This window comes from Crinia signifera, chromosome 4 (genome assembly GCF_055691185.1).
Source record: "Crinia signifera chromosome 4, ASM5569118v1, whole genome shotgun sequence".
Lineage (NCBI taxonomy): Eukaryota > Metazoa > Chordata > Amphibia > Anura > Myobatrachidae > Crinia > Crinia signifera.
In genome coordinates, this window is record NC_139220.1 from 323514538 (window position 1) to 323538797 (window position 24260).

The 24260-nt window shown below is 52.3% G+C and overlaps 1 protein-coding gene across 7 annotated transcripts in view; it reads right to left on the reverse strand.

Moving 5' to 3' along the window:
- The window catches only part of MINK1 (misshapen like kinase 1), a 66963-nt gene extending 43564 nt beyond the window's left edge, over positions 1–23399 (reverse strand). For 2 of the 7 annotated variants that reach the window (XM_083185697.1, XM_083185696.1), the window contains exon 1: positions 21348–23399. In XM_083185697.1, the coding sequence (XP_083041823.1) occupies positions 21348–21404 (57 nt within the window). In that variant the 5' untranslated portion in view covers positions 21405–23399. The remainder of the gene's footprint in view (positions 1–21347) is intronic. The other 5 variants (XM_083185694.1, XM_083185692.1, XM_083185699.1 and 2 more) reach the window with 3 other exon arrangements.
- Positions 23400–24260: the final 861 nt, after the last annotated feature.

The window sequence follows — 24260 nt, forward strand, 5'->3', positions numbered from 1 at the left end:
GAGCGCCGGGCATCGCAGAGGGACAGGAGAGGAGCGCCGGGCATCGCAGAGGGACAGGAGAGGAGCACCGGGCATCGCAGAGGGCGAGGAGAGGAGCGCCGGGCATCACAGAGGGAGAGGAGAGGAGCGCCGGGCATCGCAGAGGGAGAGGAGCGCCGGGCATCGCAGAGGGAGAGGAGCGCCGGGCATCACAGAGGGAGAGGAGAGGAGCGCCGGGCATCACAGAGGGAGAGGAGAGGAGCGCCGGGCATCACAGAGGGAGAGGAGAGGAGCGCCGGGCATCACAGAGGGAGAGGAGAGGAGCGCCGGGCATCGCAGAGGGAGAGGAGAGGAGCGCCGGGCATCGCAGAGGGAGAGGAGCGCTGGGCATCACAGAGGGAGAGGAGAGGAGCGCCGAGCATCACAGAGGGAGAGGAGAGCCAGGCATCACAGAGGGAGAGGAGAGCCGGGCATCACAGAGGGAGAGGAGCACCGGGCATCGCAGAGGGAGAGGAGAGGAGCGCCGGGCATCACAGAGGGAGAGGAGAGGAGCGCCGGGCATCACAGGATGGTGACCCCGAGGGACAGGAGACCTCCAGTTACAAGGTGGATAATGTAAGGAGACAGCAGGTGTGAGAAGATGAATACACCGAGGTGTCAGTATCACTGTAAGAGGAGCCACCCTAATGTATGTGACAAAACCTCAGTGTGAGATTACTACAATGCGATATAGAAATATAAACACTGCGTATGCTTATATATGTCAGATGAGCGGAGTATATAAGAGTATATGCTGCACCGCCGATCGTCCAGTGACATCACCCGGACGCCTGCCAAACGCGCCACCCCTGACAATACTGCATGTTCCGATGACGTGGATGGGGGATTGATAATGATATAGGGGGCTCACACTAAATGATATTGACGACACACAAACACACAGCTCCAGTGCCTTGGGCTCTCCTATATAATGACCGGATGGGCTGATGGTGCACCAGGCTATACAGACACTGCCCAGCTGAAGAGGACACCGCCGGTACTCCCATTACTCCTCCCGTTACCTCTACGCAGGGTTAATCCGTGGAGTGAGAGCAGCCCCGCAGGACGACGTGTCCCAGTATTACAGGGGCGAGTGACACAATTATAGCCGGCTGATAATGACAGCGGGGAGACTGGGAATTGTCACAGTGACAAGCACAGGCCGGGGTCACACCTACCTACACAATGGGAGCCCCGTGGCTGGCTGCCTGTGGTACTACAAGCCCCAGAATTCCCTGGTGTAGAGGGCAAAGCTGGCTGCTTTACCTGGATGTGTAATACACTATGGGGCCGATTCAGCACTGCCAGGGGGGGACCGAACGCTGCCCTGGTTGATAGACAGTCAATAAGCTTACCCCCCCCCCCCCCAAAAGGTCAACAGGGCCAAAAAGTCGACATGAAAAAAAAAAAATAACTAGGCACATGACATGGTCAACATTACTTTTTTTTTTTTAACCGGCTTCATCTTCCAGGTACGGGGTCAGAGGTTCCACCGCATTAAGGTTGACACATGATATAGGTTGACATGTCTAGTCAGAAAATCAACACAAGCATTAGGTCTACGATGGAAAGGTTGACATGAGTTCTTCATCATGATTTTGGCCCAAATGTCGACATAGCCAACATGGGAACGGTCCAAGTGGATGGTAAGGTATAAGAGACCGCCTGTCGGCACAAGAAGAAAAAAAAAGTGAGAAACTCATGTTGACCTTTTGACTGTCAAACTTCCTATTGTACACCTAATGCCTGTGTCGACTTGCCAACCTCAGCCCTGTAGACCTTCAGGTTGTCAACCTAATAACCGTATTCCATTCACACTTAACCATTCATGTCGGCATAGAGGGAGAACGTAACCGCGTGCCGCCTCTCTACCTTCTCACACACATGTCGGCATAGAGGGAGATCGTAACCGCGTGCCGCCTCGCTACCTTCTCACACTCGTGTCGGCACAGAGGAAGAACATAACCATGTGCCGCTCGGTGACTCGCTACCTTCTCACACTCATGTCGGCATAGAGGGAGAACGTAACCATGTGCTGCTCGCTGCCTCGCTACATTCTCACACTCATGTCGGCATAGAGGGAGAACGTAACCGTGTGCCGCTCGCTGCCTCGCTACCTTCTCACACTCATGTCGGCATAGAGGGAGAACGTAACCGTGTGCCGCTAGTTGCCTCGCTACCTTCTCACACTCATGTCGGCATAGAGGGACAACGTAACCGCATGCCGCCTCGCTAACTTCTCACACTCATGTCGGCATAGAGGGAGAACGTAACCGTGTGCCGCTCGGTTCCTCGCTACCTTCTCACACTCATGTCGGCATAGAGGGAGAACGTAACCGTGTGCCGCTCGCTGCCTCGCTACCTTCTCACACTCATGTCGGCATAGAGGGAGAACGTAACCGTGTGCCGCTCGGTGCCTCGCTAACTTCTCACACTCATGTCGGCATAGAGGGAGAAGGTAACAGTGTGCCGCTCGGTGCCTCGCTACCTTCTCACACTCATGTCGGCATAGAGGGAGAACGTAACCGTGTGCCGCTCGGTGCCTCTCTAACTTCTCACACTCATGTCGGCATAGAGGGAGAACGTAACCGTGTGCCGCTCGGTTCCTCGCTACCTTCTCACACTCATGTCGGCATAGAGGGAGAACGTAACCGTGTGCCGCTCGCTGCCTCGCTACCTTCTCACACTCATGTCGGCATAGAGGGAGAACGTAACCGTGTGCCGCTCGGTGCCTCGCTAACTTCTCACACTCATGTCGGCATAGAGGGAGAAGGTAACAGTGTGCCGCTCGGTGCCTCGCTACCTTCTCACACTCATGTCGGCATAGAGGGAGAACGTAACCGTGTGCCGCTCGGTGCCTCTCTAACTTCTCACACTCGTGTCGGCATAGAGGGAGAACGTAACCGTGTGCCGCTCGGTGCCTCGCTACCTTCTCACACTCATGTCGGCATAGAGGGAGAACGTAACCGTGTGCCGCTCGGTGCCTCGCTAACTTCTCACACTCATGTCGGCATAGAGGGAGAAGGTAACAGTGTGCCGCTCGGTGCCTCGCTACCTTCTCACACTCATGTCGGCACAGAGGGAGAACGTAACCGTGTGCCGCTCGGTGCCTCGCTAACTTCTCACACTCATGTCGGCATAGAGGGAGAACGTAACAGTGTGCCGCTCGGTGCCTCGCTACCTTCTCACACTCATGTCGGCACAGAGGGAGAACGTAACCGTGCGCCGCCTCGCTACCTTCTCACACTCGTGTCGGCATAGAGGGAGAACGTAACCGTGTGCCTAACTAAATAGACACTGTGGGTCTTATTTACTAAGATGGGAGTACTATTGAAAATATGATGTAGCTATGGGCAACCAGATCCTATTATCTTCTAGAAGGTGCTATATAAGAAGTAGTTTCTGATTGGTTGTCCGTAGCAACATCCGATCTACAACAGAACGCCCATGTTCGTATATAGACCCGTCTACAGCGCCTGTCAGGGGAACGCCGTGATCAGCTCCCGGGCAATCCGCTATGTACTAAGCCTTAATTACTAATACTATGGGGCTACAGCGACCACAATCTCCAATACATAGATCATATATGCACGTTTCACACACATTTAGTGCTTAAATACAGACCACCCTGTGCTAGAAGCACAATAGCAGAGGGTGACGCCGCAGGCAGGGAAGAGGAACTGCACGGTGTTTGGAAGACGGAGGGCGCTGCACGGAACAGCACCAGACTCCCAAGAGAAGAGCGTGGGACAAAGGTAGGTGACCCCGTCGTAGGAAATGCAGCCGAACATTCTGATCAATGAATTGTGGTCCTGATCACTTACTGGTAAATGTGTAACCATGGCGACCAGTGGTACGCTGCGTCACAGCATGCTGTGGTAACCACGGCAACATTGGGCTTTTATTACCATGTAATTTCCTTGCTGCATTTCAGCAGCAGACTGTGTGCTGGGGCCGCACCTGTACCACACAAACCGTACACCGCCAGCACCCCGACATCACACACCGCCAGCACCCTGACATCACACACATACCATACACCGCCAGCACCCCGACATCACACACATACCGTACACCGCCAGCACCCCGACATCACACACATACCGTACACCGCCAGCACCCCGACATCACACACCTCCCCAACATCACACCCATACCGTACACCGCCAACACCCCGACATCACACACCGCCAGCACCCTGACATCACACACATACCATACACCGCCAGCACCCCGACATCACACACATACCGTACACCGCCAGCACCCCGACATCACACACATACCGTACACCGCCAGCACCCCGACATCACACACATACCGTACACCGCCAGCACCCCGACATCACACACCTCCCCAACATCACACCCATACCGTACACCGCCAGCACCCCGACATCACACACATACCATACACCGCCAGCACCCTGACATCACACACATACCGTACACCGCCAACACCCCGACATCACACACCGCCCCAACATCACACACATACCATACACCGCCAGCACCCCGACATCACACACATACAATACACCGCCAGCGCCCCGACATCACACACATACCGTACACGGACATCACACACACATACCATACACCGCCATCACACCTATACCGTACACCGCCAGCTGCCCCGACATCACACACACCACCATCACACACATACCATACACCGCCATCACACCTATACCGTACACCGCCAGCTGCCCCGACATCACACACACCACCATCACACACATACCGTACTCCGCCAGCTGCCCCAACATCACAAACATACCGTACACCGCCAGCTGCCCCAACATCACACACATACCGTACACCGCCAGCGCCCCGACATCACACACATACCATACACCACCATCACACACATACCGTACACCGCCAGCTGCCCCAACATCACACACATACCGTACACCGCCAGCGCCCCGACATCACACACATACCATACACCGCCAGCGCCCCGACATCACACACACCACCCCAACATCACACACATACCATACACCGCCAGCACCCTGACATCACACACCTCCCCAACATCACACACCGCCAGCTGCCCCGACATCACACACATACCATACACCACCAGCACCCCAACATTACACACCGCCCCGACATCACACACATACCGTACACCGCCAGCACCCCGACATCACACACATACCGTACACCGCCAGCACCCCGACATCACACACATACCATACACCGCCAGCACCCCGACATCACATACATACCGTACACCGCCAGCACCCCGACATCACACACATACCGTACACCGCCAGCACCCCGACATCACACACATACCGTACACCGCCAGCACCCCGACATCACACACCTACAGCTACAGTCACATGTACAGTGTAACCCTCCCCAGTGTTCTGTCACCATATAATGTATAGTTACACAGCACTGTGCAGGGAGAAGGTGACAGCTACAGTCACATGTACAGCGTAACCCACCCCAGGGTCCTGTCACCATATAATGTATAGATACACAGCGCTGTGCAGGGAGAAGGTGACAGCTACAGTCGGATGTACAGCGTAACCCTCCTCAGGGTCCTGTCACCATATAATGTATAGATACACAGCGCTGTGCGGGGAAAAGGTGACAGCTACAGTCACATGTACAGCGTAACCCTCCACAGTGTCCTGTCACCATATAATGTATAGTTACACAGCGCTGTGCAGGGAGAAGGTGACAGCTACTGTCACATGTACAGCGTAACCCTGCCTAGGGTCCCGTCACCATATAATGTATAGTTACACAGCGCTGTGCGGGGAGAAGGTGACAGCTACAGTCACATGTACAGCGTAACCATCCCCAGTGTCCTGTCACCATATAATGTATAGTTACACAGCACTGTGCAGGGAGAAGGTGACAGCTACAGTCACATGTACAGGGTAACCCTCCCCAGGGTCCCGTCACCATATAATGTATAGTTACACAGCGCTGTGCAGGGAGAAGGCGACAGCTACAGTCACATGTACAGCGTAACCCTCCCCAGGGTACCGTCACCATATAATGTGTAGTTACACAGCGCTGTGCAGGGAGAAGGTGACAGCTTCAGTCACATGTACAGCGTAACCCTCCCCAGTGTCCTGTCACCATATAATGTATAGTTACACAGCGCTGTGCGGGGAGAAGGTGACAGCTACAGTCAGATGTACAGCGTAACCCTCCCCAGGGTACCGTCACCATATAATGTATAGTTACACAGCGCTGTGCGGGGAGAAGGTGACAGCTACAGTCACATGTACAGCGTAACCCTCCCCAGTGTCCTGTCCCCATATAATGTATAGTTACACAGCGCTGTGCGGGGAGAAGGTGACAGCTACAGTCACATGTACAGTGTAACCCTCCCCAGTGTCCCGTCACCATATAATGTATAGTTACACAGCTCTGTGCGGGGAGAAGGTGACAGCTACAGTCACATGTACAGCGTAACCCTCCCCAGGGTCCCGTCACCATATAATGTGTAGTTACACAGCGCTGTGCGGGGAGAAGGTGACAGCTACAGTCACATGTACAGCGTAACCCTCCCCAGTGTTCCGTCACCATATAATGTGTAGTTACACAGCGCTGTGCGGGGAGAAGGTGACAGCTACAGTCACATGTACAGCGTAACCCTCCCCAGTGTTCCGTCACCATATAATGTGTAGTTACACAGCGCTGTGCGGGGAGAAGGCGACAGCTACAGTCACACGTACAGCGTAACCCTCCCCAGTGTCCTGTCACCATATAATGTATAGTTACACAGCGCTGTGTGGGGAGAAGGCGACAGCTACAGTCACATGTACAGTGCAACCCTCCCCAGGGTCCCGTCACCATATAATGTATAGATACGCAGCGCTGTGCGGGGAGAAGGTGACAGCTACAGTCACATGTACAGCGTAACCCTCCCCAGGGTACCGTCACCATATAATGTATAGTTACACAGCGCTGTGCGGGGAGAAGGCGACAGCTACAGTCACATGTACAGCGTAACCCTCCCCAGGGTACCGTCACCATATAATGTATAGTTACACAGCGCTGTGCGGGGAGAAGGCGACAGCTACAGTCACATGTACAGCGTAACCCTCCCCAGTGTCCTGTCACCATATAATGTATAGTTACACAGCGCTGTGCGGGGAGAAGGTGACAGCTACAGTCAGATGTACAGCGTAACCCTCCCCAGTGTCCTGTCACCATATAATGTATAGTTACACAGCGCTGTGCGGGGAGAAGGTGACAGCCTCAGTCACATGTACAGCGTAACCCTCCCCAGTGTCCTGTCACCATATAATGTATAGTTACACAGCGCTGTGCGGGGAGAAGGTGACAGCCTCAGTCACATGTACAGCGTAACCCTCCCCAGGGTCCCGTCACCATATAATGTATAGTTACACAGCGCTGTGCGGGGAGAAGGTGACAGCTTCAGTCACATGTACAGCGTAACCCTCCCCAGGGTCCCGTCACCATATAATGTATAGTTACACAGCGCTGTGCAGGGAGAAGGTGACAGCTTCAGTCACATGTACAGCGTAACCCTCCCCAGGGTACCGTCACCATATAATGTATAGTTACACAGCGCTGTGCGGGGAGAAGGTGACAGCCTCAGTCACATGTACAGCGTAACCCTCCCCAGGGTCCCGTCACCATATAATGTATAGTTACACAGCGCTGTGCGGGGAGAAGGTGACAGCTTCAGTCACATGTACAGCGTAACCCTCCCCAGGGTCCAGTCACCATATAATGTATAGTTACACAGCGCTGTGCAGGGAGAAGGTGACAGCTTCAGTCACATGTACAGCGTAACCCTCCCCAGGGTACCGTCACCATATAATGTATAGTTACACAGCGCTGTGCGGGGAGAAGGTGACTGCTACAGTCACATGTACAGCGTAACCCTCCCCAGTGTCCTGTCACCATATAATGTATAGTTACACAGCGCTGTGCGGGGAGAAGGTGACTGCTACAGTCACACGTAAAGCGTAACCCTCCCCAGGGTCCTGTCACCATATAATGTAGTTACACAGCGCGTAACCCTCCCCAGTGTCCTGTCACCATATAATGTATAGTTACACAGCGCTGTGCGGGGAGAAGGTGACAGCTACAGTCACATGTACAGTGTAACCCTCCCCAGTGTCCGGTCACCATATAATGTATAGTTACACAGCACTGAGCGGGGAGAAGGTGACAGCTACAGTCACATGTACAGTGTAACCCTCCCCAGTGTCCGGTCACCATATAATGTATAGTTACACAGCGCTGTGCGGGGAGAAGGTGACAGCTACAGTCACATGTACAGCGTAACCCTCCCCAGTGTCCTGTCACCATATAATGTATAGTTACACAGCGCTGTGCGGGGAGAAGGCGACAGCTACAGTCACATGTACAGTGTAACCCTCCCCAGTGTCCTGTCACCATATAATGTATAGTTACACAGCGCTGTGCGGGGAGAAGGTGACGGCTACAGTCACATGTACAGCGTAACCCTCCCCAGTGTCATGTCACCATATAATGTATAGTTACACAGCGCTGTGCGGGGAGAAGGCGACAGCTACAGTCACATGTACAGCGTAACCCTCCCCAGTGTCCCGTCACCATATAATGTGTAGTTACACAGCGCTGTGCGGGGAGAAGGTGACAGCTACAGTCACATGTACAGCGTAACCCTCCCCAGTGTCCTGTCACCATATAATGTATAGTTACACAGCGCTGTGCGGGGAGAAGGCGACAGTTACAGTCAGATGTACAGCGTAACCCTCCCCAGTGTCCTGTCACCATATAATGTATAGTTACACAGCGCTGTGCGGGGAGGTGACAGCTACAGTCACATGTACAGTGTAACCCTCCCCAGTGTCCGGTCACCATATAATGTATAGTTACACAGCGCTGTGCGGGGAGAAGGTGACAGCTACAGTCACACGTACAGCGTAACCCCCCCAGTGTCCTGTCACCATATAATGTATAGTTACACAGCGCTGTGCGGGGAGAAGGCGACAGCTACAGTCATATGTACAGTGTAACCCCCCCAGTGTCCTGTCACCATATAATGTATAGTTACACAGCACTGTGCGGGGAGAAGGTGACAGCTACAGTCACATGTACAGCGTAACCCTCCCCAGTGTCCTGTCACCATATAATGTATAGTTACACAGCGCTGTGCGGGGAGAAGGCGACAGCTACAGTCACATGTACAGTGTAACCCTCCCCAGTGTCCTGTCACCATATAATGTATAGTTACACAGCGCTGTGCGGGGAGAAGGCGACAGCTACAGTCACATGTACAGAGTAACCCTCCCCAGTGTCCTGTCACCATATAATGTCTAGTTACACAGCGCTGTGCGGGGAGAAGGCGACAGCTACAGTCACATGTACAGTGTAACCCTCCCCAGTGTCCTGTCACCATATAATGTATAGTTACACAGCGCTGTGCGGGGAGAAGGCGACAGCTACAGTCACATGTACAGCGTAACCCTCCCCAGTGTCCTGTCACCATATAATGTATAGTTACACAGCGCTGTGCGGGGAGAAGGTGACAGCTACAGTCACATGTACAGCGTAACCCTCCCCAGTGTCCTGTCACCATATAATGTATAGTTACACAGCGCTGTGCGGGGAGAAGGTGACAGCTACAGTCACATGTACAGTGTAACCCTCCCCAGTGTCCTGTCACCATATAATGTATAGTTACAGATCGCTGTGCAGGGAGAAGGTGACAGCTACAGTCACATGTACAGCGTAACCCTCCCCAGTGTCCTGTCACCATAAAATGTATAGTTACACAGCGCTGTGCGGGGAGAAGGTGACAGCTACAGTCACATGTACAGCGTAAGCCTCCCCAGTGTCCTGTCACCATATAATGTATAGTTACACAGCGCTGTGCGGGGAGAAGGTGACAGCTACAGTCACACGTACAGCGAAACCCTCCCCAGGGTCCCGTCACCATATAATGTATAGTTACAGATCGCTGTGCGGGGAGAAGGTGACAGCTACAGTCACATGTACAGCGTAACCCTCCCCAGTGTCCGGTCACCATATAATGTATAGTTACAGATCGCTGTGCGGGGAGAAGGTGACAGCTACAGTCACATGTACAGCGTAACCCTCCCCAGTGTCCTGTCACCATATAATGTATAGTTACACAGCGCTGTGCGGGGAGAAGGCGACAGCTACGGTTACATGTACAGCGTAAGCCTCCCCAGGGTCCTGTCACTATATAATGTATAGTTACACAGCGCTGTGCGGGGAGAAGGTGACAGCTACAGTCACATGTACAGTGTAACCCTCCCCAGGGTCCTGTCACCATATAATGTATAGTTACACAGCGCTGTGCGGGGAGAAGGCGACAGCTACAGTCACATGTACAGCGTAACCCTCCCCAGTGTCCTGTCACCATATAATGTATAGTTACACAGCGCTGTGCGGGGAGAAGGTGACAGCTACAGTCACATGTACAGTGTAACCCTCCCCAGGGTCCTGTCACCATATAATGTATAGTTACACAGCGCTGTGCGGGGAGAAGGCGACAGCTACAGACACATGTACAGCGTAAGCCTCCCCAGGGTCCTGTCACCATATAATGTATAGTTACACAGCGCTGTGCGGGGAGAAGGTGACAGCTACAGTCACATGTACAGCGTAACCCTCCCCAGTGTCCTGTCACCATATAATGTATAGTTACACAGCGCTGTGCGGGGAGAAGGTGACAGCTACAGTCACATGTACAGCGTAACCCTCCCCAGGGTCCTGTCACCATATAATGTATAGTTACACAGCACTGTGCGGGGAGAAGGTGACAGCTACAGTCACATGTACAGGGTAACCCTCCCCAGTGTCCCGTCACCATATAATGTATAGTTACACAGCGCTGTGCGGGGAGAAGGTGACAGCTACAGTCACATGTACAGCGTAACCCTCCCCAGTGTCCTGTCACCATATAATGTATAGTTACAGATCGTTGTGCGGGGAGAAGGTGACAGCTACAGTCACATGTACAGTGTAACCCTCCCCAGTGTCCTGTCACCATATAATGTATAGTTACACAGCGCTGTGCAGGGAGAAGGTGACAGCTACAGTCACATGTACAGTGTAACCCTCCCCAGTGTCCTGTCACCATATAATGTATAGTTACACAGCGCTGTGCGGGGAGAAGGTGACAGCTACAGTCACACGTACAGCGTAACCCTCCCCAGGGTCCCGTCACCATATAATGTATAGTTACACAGCGCTGTGCGGGGAGAAGGCGACAGCTACAGTCACATGTACAGCGTAACCCTCCCCAGTGTCCTGTCACCATATAATGTATAGTTACACATCGATGTGCGGGGAGAAGGTGACAGCTACAGTCACATGTACAGCGTAACCCTCCCCAGTGTCCTGTCACCATATAATGTATAGTTACACAGCGCTGTGCGGGGAGAAGGTGACAGCTACAGTCACACGTACAGCGTAACCCTCCCCAGGGTCCTGTCACCATATAATGTATAGTTACACAGCGCTGTGCGGGGAGAAGGTGACAGCTACAGTCACATGTACAGTGCAACCCTCCCCAGGGTCCCGTCACCATATAATGTATAGTTACACAGCGCTGTGCGGGGAGAAGGTGACAGCTACAGTCACATGTACAGCGTAACCCTCCCCAGGGTCCTGTCACCATATAATGTATAGTTACACAGCGCTGTGCGGGGAGAAGGTAACAGCTACAGTCACATGTACAGCGTAACCCTCCCCAGTGTCCTGTCACCATATAATGTATAGTTACAGATCGCTGTGCGGGGAGAAGGTGACAGCTACAGTCACATGTACAGCGTAACCCTCCCCAGGGTCCTGTCACCATATAATGTGTAGTTACACAGCGCTGTGCGGGGAGAAGGTGACAGCTACAGTCACATGTACAGCGTAACCCTCCCCAGGGTCCTGTCACCATATAATGTATAGTTACAGATCGCTGTGCGGGGAGAAGGCGACAGCTACAGTCACATGTACAGCGTAACCCTCCCCAGGGTCCTGTCACCATATAATGTATAGTTACACAGCGCTGTGCGGGGAGAAGGCGACAGCTAAAGTCACATGTACAGGGTAACCCTCCCCAGGGTCCTGTCACCATATAATGTATAGTTACACAGTGCTGTGCGGGGAGAAGGTGACAGCTACAGTCACATGTACAGCGTAAGCCTCCCCAGTGTCCTGTCACCATATAATGTATAGTTACACAGCGCTGTGCGGGGAGAAGGTGACAGCTACAGTCACATGTACAGCGTAAGCCTCCCCAGTGTCCTGTCACCATATAATGTATAGTTACACAGCGCTGTGCGGGGAGAAGGTGACAGCTACAGTCACATGTACAGCGTAACCCTCCCCAGTGTCCTGTCACCATATAATGTATAGTTACACAGCGCTGTGCGGGGAGAAGGTGACAGCTACAGTCACATGTACAGCGTAACCCTCCCCAGTGTCCTGTCACCATATAATGTATAGTTACACAGCGCTGTGCGGGGAGAAGGCGACAGCTACAGTCACATGTACAGCATAACCCTCCCCAGTGTCCTGTCACCATATAATGTATAGTTACACATCGATGTGCGGGGAGAAGGCGACAGCTACAGTCACATGTACAGCGTAACCCTCCCCAGTGTCCTGTCACCATATAATGTATAGTTACACAGCGCTGTGCGGGGAGAAGGTGACAGCTACAGTCACATGTACAGTGTAACCCTCCCCAGTGTCCTGTCACCATATAATGTATAGTTACACAGCGCTGTGCGGGGAGAAGGCGACAGCTACAGTCACATGTACAGTGTAACCCTCCCCAGTGTCCTGTCACCATATAATGTATAGTTACACAGCGCTGTGCGGGGAGAAGGCGACAGCTACAGTCACATGTACAGTGTAACCCTCCCCAGGGTCCTGTCACCATATAATGTATAGTTACACAGCGCTGTGCGGGGAGAAGGCGACAGCTACAGTCACATGTACAGCGTAACCCTCCCCAGTGTCCTGTCACCATATAATGTATAGTTACACAGCGCTGTGTGGGGAGAAGGTGACAGCTACAGACACACGTACAGTGTAACCCTCCCCAGGGTCCTGTCACCATATAATGTATAGTTACACAGCGCTGTGCGGGGAGAAGGTGACAGCTACAGTCACACGTACAGCGTAACCCTCCCCAGGGTCCTGTCACCATATAATGTATAGTTACACAGCGCTGTGCGGGGAGAAGGTGACAGCTACAGTCACATGTACAGCGTAACCCTCCCCAGTGTCCTGTCACCATATAATGTATAGTTACACAGCGCTGTGCGGGGAGAAGGCGACAGCTACAGTCACATGTACAGCGTAACCCTCCCCAGTGTCCTGTCACCATATAATGTATAGTTACACAGCGCTGTGCGGGGAGAAGGTGACAGCTACAGTCACATGTACAGCGTAACCCTTCCCAGTGTCCCGTCACCATATAATGTATAGTTACACAGCGCTGTGCGGGGTGAAGGTGACAGCTACAGTCACATGTACAGCGTAACCCTCCCCAGTGTCCTGTCACCATATAATGTGTAGTTACACAGCGCTGTGCGGGGAGAAGGCGACAGCTACAGTCACATGTACAGTGTAACCCTCCCCAGGGTCCTGTCACCATATAATGTATAGTTACACAGCGCTGTGCGGGGAGAAGGTGACAGCTACAGTCACATGTACAGCGTAACCCTCCCCAGTGTCCTGTCACCATATAATGTATAGTTACACAGCGCTGTGCGGGGAGAAGGCGACAGCTATAGTCACATGTACAGCGTAACCCTCCCCAGGGTCCCGTCACCATATAATGTGTAGTTACACAGCGCTGTGCGGGGAGAAGGTGACAGCTACAGTCACATGTACAGTGTAACCCTCCCCAGTGTCCCGTCACCATATAATGTATAGTTACACAGCGCTGTGCGGGGAGAAGGTGACAGCTACAGTCACATGTACAGCGTAACCCTCCCCAGTGTCCTGTCACCATATAATGTATAGTTACACAGCGCTGTGCGGGGAGAAGGCGACAGCTACAGTCACATGTACAGTGTAACCCTCCCCAGTGTCCTGTCACCATATAATGTATAGTTACACAGCGCTGTGCGGGGAGAAGGCGACAGCTACAGTCACACGTACAGTGTAACCCTCCCCAGTGTCCTGTCACCATATAATGTATAGTTACACAGCGCTGTGCGGGGAGAAGGTGACAGCTACAGTCACATGTACAGTGTAACCCTCCCCAGGGTCCTGTCACCATATAATGTATAGTTACACAGCGCTGTGCGGGGAGAAGGTGACAGCTACAGTCACATGTACAGTGTAACCCTCCCCAGTGTCCTGTCACCATATAATGTATAGCTACACAGCGCTGTGCGGGGAGAAGGTGACAGCTACAGTCACATGTACAGTGTAACCCTCCCCAGTGTCCTGTCACCATATAATGTATAGTTACACAGCACTGTGCGGGGAGAAGGTGACAGCTACAGTCACATGTACAGTGTAACCCTCCCCAGGATCCCGTCACCATATAATGTATAGTTACACAGCGCTGTGCGGGGAGAAGGTGACAGCTACAGTCACATGTACAGCGTAACCCTCCCCAGGGTCCCGTCACCATATAATGTATAGTTACACAGCGCTGTGCGGGGAGAAGGTGACAGCTACAGTCACACGTACAGTGTAACCCTCCCCAGTGTCCTGTCACCAAATAATGTATAGTTACACAGCGCTGTGCGGGGAGAAGGTGACAGCTACAGTCACACGTACAGCGTAACCCTCCCCAGTGTCCTGTCACCATATAATGTATAGTTACACAGCGCTGTGCGGGGAGAAGGTGACAGCTACAGTCACATGTACAGCGTAACCCTCCCCAGGGTCCTGTCACCATATAATGTGTAGTTACACAGCGCTGTGCGGGGAGAAGGTGACAGCTACAGTCACATGTACAGTGTAACCCTCCGCAGTGTCCTGTCACCATATAATGTATAGTTACACAGCGCTGTGCGGGGAGAAAGGTGACAGCTACAGTCACACGTACAGCGTAACCCTCCCCAGTGTCCCGTCACCATATAATGTAGTCACATGTACAGTGTAACCCTCCGCAGTGTCCTGTCACCATATAATGTATAGTTAGTGTTCATTCTAGCACCCGCCATCATTGAAAACTCATGCAGTTCCTGTTCCCTGCCTGGGGTGTCGCTGTCTGCTGTGGTGTTTCTAGCACAGGTCTGGTTTGCATATCAGTGCTGATATACAGACCACACTGTGCTAGGAGCACTACAGCAGACAGCGACACCCCAGGCAGGGAAGTGGAACTGCATGGGTATTCAATAATGGCGGGTGCTAGAATGAACACTAGTATAGTTACACAGCGCTGTGCGGGGAGAAAGGTGACAGCTACAGTCACACGTACAGTGTAACCCTCCCCAGTGTCCCGTCACCATATAATGTATAGTTACACAGCGCTGTGCGGGGAGAAGGTGACAGCTACAGTCACATGTACAGCGTAACCCTCCCCAGTGTCCTGTCACCATATAATGTATAGTTACACAGCGCTGTGCGGGGAGAAGGTGACAGCTACAGTCACATGTACAGCGTAACCCTCCCCAGGGTCCTGTCACCATATAATGTATAGTTACACAGCGCTGTGCGGGGAGAAGGCGACAGCTACAGTCACATGTACAGTGTAACCCTCCCCAGTGTCCTGTCACCATATAATGTATATAGTTACACAGCGCTGTGCGGGGAGAAGGTGACAGCTACAGTCACATGTACAGCGTAACCCTCCCCAGTGTGCTGTCACCATATAATGTATAGTTACACAGCGCTGTGCGGGGAGAAGGTGACAGCTACAGTCACATGTACAGTGTAACCCTCCCCAGGGTCCTGTCACCATATAATGTATAGTTACACAGCGCTGTGCAGGGAGAAGGTGACAGCTACAGTCACATGTACAGTGTAACCCTCCCCAGGGTCCTGTCACCATATAATGTATAGTTACACAGCGCTGTGCGGGGAGAAGGTGACAGCTACAGTCACATGTACAGTGTAACCCTCCCCAGTGTCCTGTCACCATATAATGTATATAGTTACACAGCGCTGTGCGGGGAGAAGGTGACAGCTACAGTCACATGTACAGTGTAACCCTCCCCAGTGTCCTGTCACCATATAATGTATAGTTACACAGCGCTGTGCGGGGAGAAGGTGACAGCTACAGTCACATGTACAGCGTAACCCTCCCCAGTGTCCTGTCACCATATAATGTATAGTTACACAGCGCTGTGCGGGGAGAAGGTGACAGCTACAGTCACACGTACAGCGTAACCCTCCCCAGTGTCCTGTCACCATATAATGTATAGTTACACAGCGCTGTGCGGGGAGAAGGTAACAGCTACAGTCACATGTACAGCGTAACCCTCCACAGTGTCCTGTCACCATATAATGTGTAGTTACAGATCGCTGTGCGGGGAGAAGGCGACAGCTACAGTCACATGTACAGTGTAACCCTCCCCAGTGTCCCGTCACCATATAATGTATAGTTACACAGCGCTGTGCGGGGAGAAGGTGACAGCTACAGTCACATGTACAGCGTAACCCTCCCCAGGGTCCTGTCACCATATAATGTATAGTTACACAGCGCTGTGCGGGGAGAAGGCGACAGCTACAGTCACATGTACAGTGTAACCCTCCCCAGTGTCCTGTCACCATATAATGTATAGTTACACAGCGCTGTGCGGGGAGAAGGCGACAGCTACAGTCACATGTACAGTGTAACCCTCCCCAGGGTCCCGTCACCATATAATGTATAGTTACACAGCGCTGTGCGGGGAGAAGGTGACAGCTACAGTCACATGTACAGGGTAAGCCTCCCCAGGGTCCAGTCACCATACAGCAGGGCTGATTCCTTGGAGTGAGCAGCTGGCACAGATACCAGTTAGCAGCAGACCTGCAGGAGCCGTCAGAGAAAGGCAGGATGTATGACTGGGCTGGAGGAATGTAATATGAATTACAGTATGCGTCCCTGACCTTGTAACCCATTTCTGTCCATGCAATACCTCTGCGAGTAATCACAGGATACCCCACACGCAGAACGCACATGACAGCCATTACCAACGGGCAACCTCGCCAGGGCATCCCCACTCTCCCATCACTCCTAGACAGGCTTTCTGGATGGCAAATGGAAAATGTGTACACCCCACACATCTCTTGTAGGCCAGAATGTACAGGGAACCACAAGATGCCTGTGAGGATGACTTAAGACACGACCATAGAGGAGAAAAAGCTGAATTAGCAAAGCACTACATGTCAGTTAATCTGCGCAGTTATTGTGTCAGACTGAGGAATGGCCACATTTCAGGAACGCGTATTATCTAATAGGCTGTATGAGATGGGGATGGAGCAAGAATTGCTCGGGGCTTGTTAATACAAGCCCCGACCCTGCTTCTATTTCCAAAGCATAATTAAAGCCAAAGTATTTTAATTATGTGTATGACTCTCATACCCGCGTCTGCATCTCCGGGCACAAGAAAACCACGTGGCAGAGACAGAAAAACAAGATGCGTCAGCAAAGCACCATTGTCCTGCCATGTCTAATGGACGTGGAAATATAAAGAGGTGAACAGTGGACATGCAAAGTTTGCATCACACGAATGTAGCGCGGAATGTGACTGTAGCTTTGCATCCCGGTGGGTTGTGCGGATCCCCGAGGAAGGGTACACACCTGACCAATATGTCAGCAGCCTTGCAGGTCGGCTGTTCGATGAGTCTGTCAACAAACCCAGCTGGGTGGACGTTTCAAAGAGCCCCGCCCAGATGTGACATCACCTGTCCGCAGCAAGTACACAGGTGTCCTGCTGACTGCCCGCACACACAGCCAGATGCCTGAATATATCCGACTATAATATCAGGCATGGGCTGTGCTGCAGAGCTGACGCCAGGTGTCTGAACGAACCTGCTTAGGTGCCAATGCTATCCAATAATCAGCGAGTATGCTGTCAGTCATACATACTCAGTCCTGCTGACCAGCTGATTGGATGGCAGCTCTCACCAGCATTCTGATTGGCTGAGGAAGTAGAACTGTAAACAGGAAGAGAACTTACCGTCTATCCCTAACTTACAGAATGACACAAGTGCTATGGCAAACCTATCACAGGCAGGGCAGGATTAAATCATTCACGTCAGTCCAAGAACTTACAATCTACCTCCCCTCCCACCCGGATAAGGGAACAAATTCACACAAGAGATCCCCAATGTCAGAAGACAAGTCTGCCTATGGACGAGCCTTCAGTAAGACAGCTCCTGATTTACCACCACTGCAAAACACAGGGCGCCCTGGATGTGCCAGCACAGATCTGAAGCACAGCACACTGAATAAACCCAGGCCTGCGGCCACACGTACCAGGGTTACAGCTTGGCCTAATTCACAGCGGAATGGAAATGCCCAGATTGCATATCCGTATACATCATTATAGGTGCGTGATATATATAGCTGTCCGATCCCATCCTGATAATAACACCAGTCAGGGGATCTCTGTATATTATATATATACACCCGGCGCTGTCTGATCCCGTCCTGATAATAACACCAGTCAGGGGATCTCTGTATATTATATATATATATACACCCGGCGCTGTCTGATCCCGTCCTGATAATAACACCAGTCAGGGGATCTCTGTATATTATATATAGACACCCGGCGCTGTCTGATCCCGTCCTGATAATAACACCAGTCAGGGGATCTCTGTATATTATATATAGACACCCGGCGCTGTCTGATCCGTCCTGATAATAACACCGGTCAGGGGATCTCTGTATATTATATATAGACACCCGGCACTGTCTGATCCCGTCCTGATAATAACACCAGTCAGGGGATCTCTGTATATTATATATAGACACCCGGCGCTGTCTGATCGCGTCCTGATAATAACACCGGTCAGGGGATCTCTGTATATTATATATATACACCCGGCGCTGTCTGATCCCGTCCTGATAATAACACCGGTCAGGGGATCTCTGTATATTATATATATATACACCCGGCACTGTCTGATCCCGTCCTGATAATAACACCAGTCAGGGGATCTCTGTATATTATATATATACACCCGGCACTGTCTGATCCCGTCCTGATAATAACACCGGTCAGGGGATCTCTGTATATTATATATACACCCGGCGCTGTCTGATCCCGTCCTGATAATAACACCGGTCAGGGGATCTCTGTATATTATATATACACCCGGCGCTGTCTGATCCCGTCCTGATAATAACACCGGTCAGGGGATCTCTGTATATTATATATATACACCCGGCACGGTCTGATCCCGTCCTGATAATAACACCGGTCAGGGGATCTCCGTATATTATGTATAGACACCCGGCGCTGTCTGATCCCGTCCTGATAATAACACCAGTCAGGGGATCTCTGTATATTATATATATATACACCCGGCACTGTCTGATCCCGTCCTGATAATAACACCAGTCAGGGGATCTCTGTATATTATATATAGACACCCGGCGCTGTCTGATCCCGTCCTGATAATAACACCAGTCAGGGGATCTCTGTATATTATATATAGACACCCGGCACTGTCTGATCCCGTCCTGATAATAACACCGGTCAGGGGATCTCTGTATATTATATATACACCCGGCGCTGTCTGATCCCGTCCTGATAATAACACCGGTCAGGGGATCTCTGTATATTATATATACACCCGGCGCTGTCTGATCCCGTCCTGATAATAACACCGGTCAGGGGATCTCTGTATATTATATATATACACCCGGCACGGTCTGATCCCGTCCTGATAATAACACCGGTCAGGGGATCTCCGTATATTATGTATAGACACCCGGCGCTGTCTGATCCCGTCCTGATAATAACACCAGTCAGGGGATCTCTGTATATTATATATATATACACCCGGCACTGTCTGATCCCGTCCTGATAATAACACCAGTCAGGGGATCTCTGTATATTATATATAGACACCCGGCGCTGTCTGATCCCGTCCTGATAATAACACCAGTCAGGGGATCTCTGTATATTATATATAGACACCCGGCACTGTCTGATCCCGTCCTGATAATAACACCGGTCAGGGGAACTCTGTATATTATATATACACACCCGGCGCTGTCTGATCCCGTCCTGATAATAACACTGACCATTGTCACTGAGCACCGCTGTGGCCCAGCAGGAATTAAGAATCCCAGCAAAGATGCTTTCTGCTCATTAAACATACAAGTAACATTCTGCCACAATACCGGATATTGATATGTATAAACGCACAACATACGTGTAACTGGAAGTACAATATCTCCCTGGCAGGACACAGGTGCGTACACTTACGCCCAATATCAGCGCATGGTGTGGATTTGCACACTTACCAGTGAACGCAAAGGCCAGACTGTTCTATGTACACACACTGTACAATGCTACGCCGCACCCTGTAGATATAGGTCCTTATTCAGATCTGATCGCAGTACAAGTGTGCTCTCAAAATGGGCAAAACCATGTGCACTGCAGGTGGGGCAGATTTAACGTGTGCAGAGAGTTCAATTGGGGGGGGGGAGAGTTATTTTGTTTCTGTGCAGGGTAAATACTGGCTGCAATTTTACACTGCAATTTAGATTTCAGTTTCAACACACACCACCCAAATATAACTGTCTCTGCACAGGTTCATCTGCCCCACCTGCAGTGCCCATGGTTTTGCCCATTTTGAGAACAAATTTGTACTGCGATTAGATCTGAATAAGGTGCACGAGTGAAGGTAGTGTCCTCACAGGGTTATTATAGTGAGACATATATACAGCACGCCCCCACAGTAGTAAGCTGCAGTGTTATAGATGGAATAGTGTACATGACAAACCTTTGGTGGGGGGGGACGGGGACATAGACACCCACGTGCACTCAATATCCCATGCTCTGCCCAACACCTGGCATGTTGGTACACAAATGGCAAAGTAGGCGAATCACAGGCTCAGATAAGCAAGCCCATCCCATAATACTGCTCAGCCTAAACAGACGGGCCAGGAAGTAAGGATCGCAGATACACTTGGCGCACTTGGTCCTGTGTCACATGGCTTAACAGGGCAAGAATCACATACACAACCCACAATCAGCGCCAAGCCTGGCTCCGTATCCCGGTACATCCACCTGGCGCAGAGAATGCCACACTTGTACATCTAACAATAAAGCGCTCATCTCATGAACAGACTGTCAGCTCTTTGGACCACACGTGTGTGTAACCTGAAATGCCATCTCTGTGGATGTAACATGGTATGATCACAAGGCCCCCCCGTACCCAGAAACCCAGTCTCACCCGCAATGCAGAGAGGTCGATGTCATCCAGGCTGCGGGCTGGCGGGTCGGAGGCCATGACTTCGGTCTGTGCGCGGCGGGTGACGCCAAGGTGTGCCGTCACAACGCACAGTGCTCAGGAGGTTACATGGACTGCCCGCCACAATAGGCCACACATGCACACAACGACGTGCAAACCACACAGCACACTGCAGTTCTGATTACAGGATAGATGCTCACATCACCGATGTGCCAGATACGCACACTGCAGTTCCATGAAGATATAAATCGGACACAATGCAACAACACAGCAGCGATGGTATAGCACAAACACACACTGCAGTGAGTCACATGCTGCTGCAGACACTAAACCCACACACACACAACCTGTGAAAGCCACACTGGCACTGTAAACAACAACACGGCCTACCAATGCCCACAAGCAGGCTGCAGCACTCACACACAACACCCACACACTGTCACACCCGTCAGCTGGAGGCGCGACACAGACCTATACCAGCAATACACTACACAACTCCCACGCAGGAGATACAACTACACAACCAGACACCCACACAGCACAGGCAGGGACACACTCTCTGAGTCGGTGTGTGTTGTGCGACCACACTGCAGATATGTATATCCTTCACGCTGCCTGACAGTGCATAGAAACCAGCACAGCTGGGGGTCCCAGATCCCTTGTACTCCTCTTTCTAGGAACCAGTGGCGAGAGCTGGCGCTCTTCCAGTCCATAGGACAATCCCTCCTGGATACAATGCAGATTAGCCGGGTATGCAGGGACTGGATTATTAATGCAGGCAGCTTGGGGTCTTCTCCCCAGGCGGTCGGTGTCAACTCCAGCTGGTGGTCTCCAGTCCTGGAAACAGCAAAGTCACCTGAGAAGCCTCGGGTCCCTACAAAAGTCCCTCTAGTGTCCCATGCAACTGGAGGTGGCTAATCCTTGTGACAGCACCTCTAGGACCCGAGATTTGGGTCTCCAGTCGCTATGGCAATCCTCAAGGGCTCAGTATTGATATCCGGGAGATTATAGTCCTCGTGACCGCTCCTCTAGGACTAGTACATATATTTAGGAAGCTGCTGTGCCTCTAGGACAAAATATATTGGGAGTCCCCAGTCCCTGTGACACTGACTCTAGGACACAGTATAGATATGTGGGGAGTCTCCAGTCCCTCCCAGACTCCGTCCAAGTATATGGGAAGTCTGCAGAACCTCTAGGACTCAGTATAAATATATGGCTGCTCTCAGTCCCTGTGACAGGACCTCTAGGACCCAGTACAGTTGTATGGGAAGTGTGCAGAACCTCTAGGACCCAGTAGAGATGACTTGGTGAGCCTCCAGAACCTCTAGGACCCAGAACCGGTGTATGTGGAACCTCTAGGACCCAGTAAAGATGTATGGGGAGCCTCCAGAACCTCTAGGACACGGTGCAGGTATATGGCGAGCATCCAGAACCTCTAGGACACGGTGCAGGTATATGGCGAGCCCCCGGAACCTCTAGGACACGGTGCAGGTATATGGCGAGCCTCTAGGACCTGGTGCAGGTATATGGCGAGCCTCCAGAACCTCTAGGACTCGGTATAGATATATGGGTGCGCTCAGACCCTGTGACAGAACCTCTAGGACCCAGTTCGGTGGTGTAGAAGGCTCCAGTCCCTGAGCACTGACGGTATTGAGGCCCCCCCCTCAGTGCCGCGGCTCCCGCTAACGCTCTGCTCCGGTGCTTCCGGTCACCGCCGGGCCTCCCCAGCAGCCGCTTCCGGTCCGATGTGGTGTCCCGGAGACAGGAGACAGAAGCCCCGCCCCCTTCCCCCTTGCGCGCGAGGCCGCACCTGTGTGTGAGGTGGGGCAGAGGGGGTGGGGGGTGGACGGGTCACGCGCGCACCGGGGTTGCTAGGGTGGAGGCGGGGATGGGGTGGGGGGGCTAATCTCTTCCCTCTCGCGCCGCCGCACACCTCTGGGAGGGCCGCACGACAGCCCCCATTGGTGGAGAGGGCGGCGGAGGAGGCTCGCCTGGAGTAGAGGGAGTGGGCGGGGACGTGACACAGGCGGCCGCTGCGGCATCAGAGGCAACACCTGAGGAGGAGGGGAAGGCGGGGCCTGATGCGGATTTAGTGGGCGCGGCTGAGGGCGTCACCAACTTGGGGCGCTGCAGAAAGGGGGCGGAGTAACGGGAATGATTGATGCCAGTATCTCGGCGGCCATCTTGGAAAAGGGCCATGTGCCCACACTAGCAGTAGGTTGGCAGGCTGCTGCTGCTGCCCCTTATGGGCAGTGTGTGCAGCAGCATTCGTGGTGTTAGTACTGAGAATGGGGGCTGTACCTTGCTGCTGCCCTGTGTAAAGCTGCCTCAGGATACAACACTGTAATATGTAGTGCTTGTGTGCATGGTGCATTAGTTACTCCTGGGTACATATAAGAACTGAATAGCCTGGCTGCTACTACTAGTATTTATGTCCTGACTCAGCTTTGCAGAGACTACGGCATCCTCCACTTTGGCCTTCCCCACGGCCACGGGCCTACAGGGAGCGGTGTGTATGACCGATGCAGATGCCCATGGCACAGAGCTGAGGGGGCATCACTACCAGGGCAGCTATCTCTGACTTGTGGGGTACCTGAAAGACACCCTGTGGCATGGCAGCTTGGTTATGACACATTCTTGGGATACCCGGCTGGCTGCGGCGCACCTACATGGCTTCCCGGCCTTCTCTGCATGATGTCACTTGTTTCGGGTGGGGGCGTGCTGCCCCATGCTTATGTCCTTGGTGGCATAGATCATTGGGTGGACAGTGTCTAGGTCGGCAGTCAATAGAAAAAAAGGTTGACACACACACAAGGTCGACATGGTTTTATCACTTTTTGGTGTCAATGGTTACTTTTAAAGACAGGTTCCTCTCGTCCTCTGCTGTGCACTAGA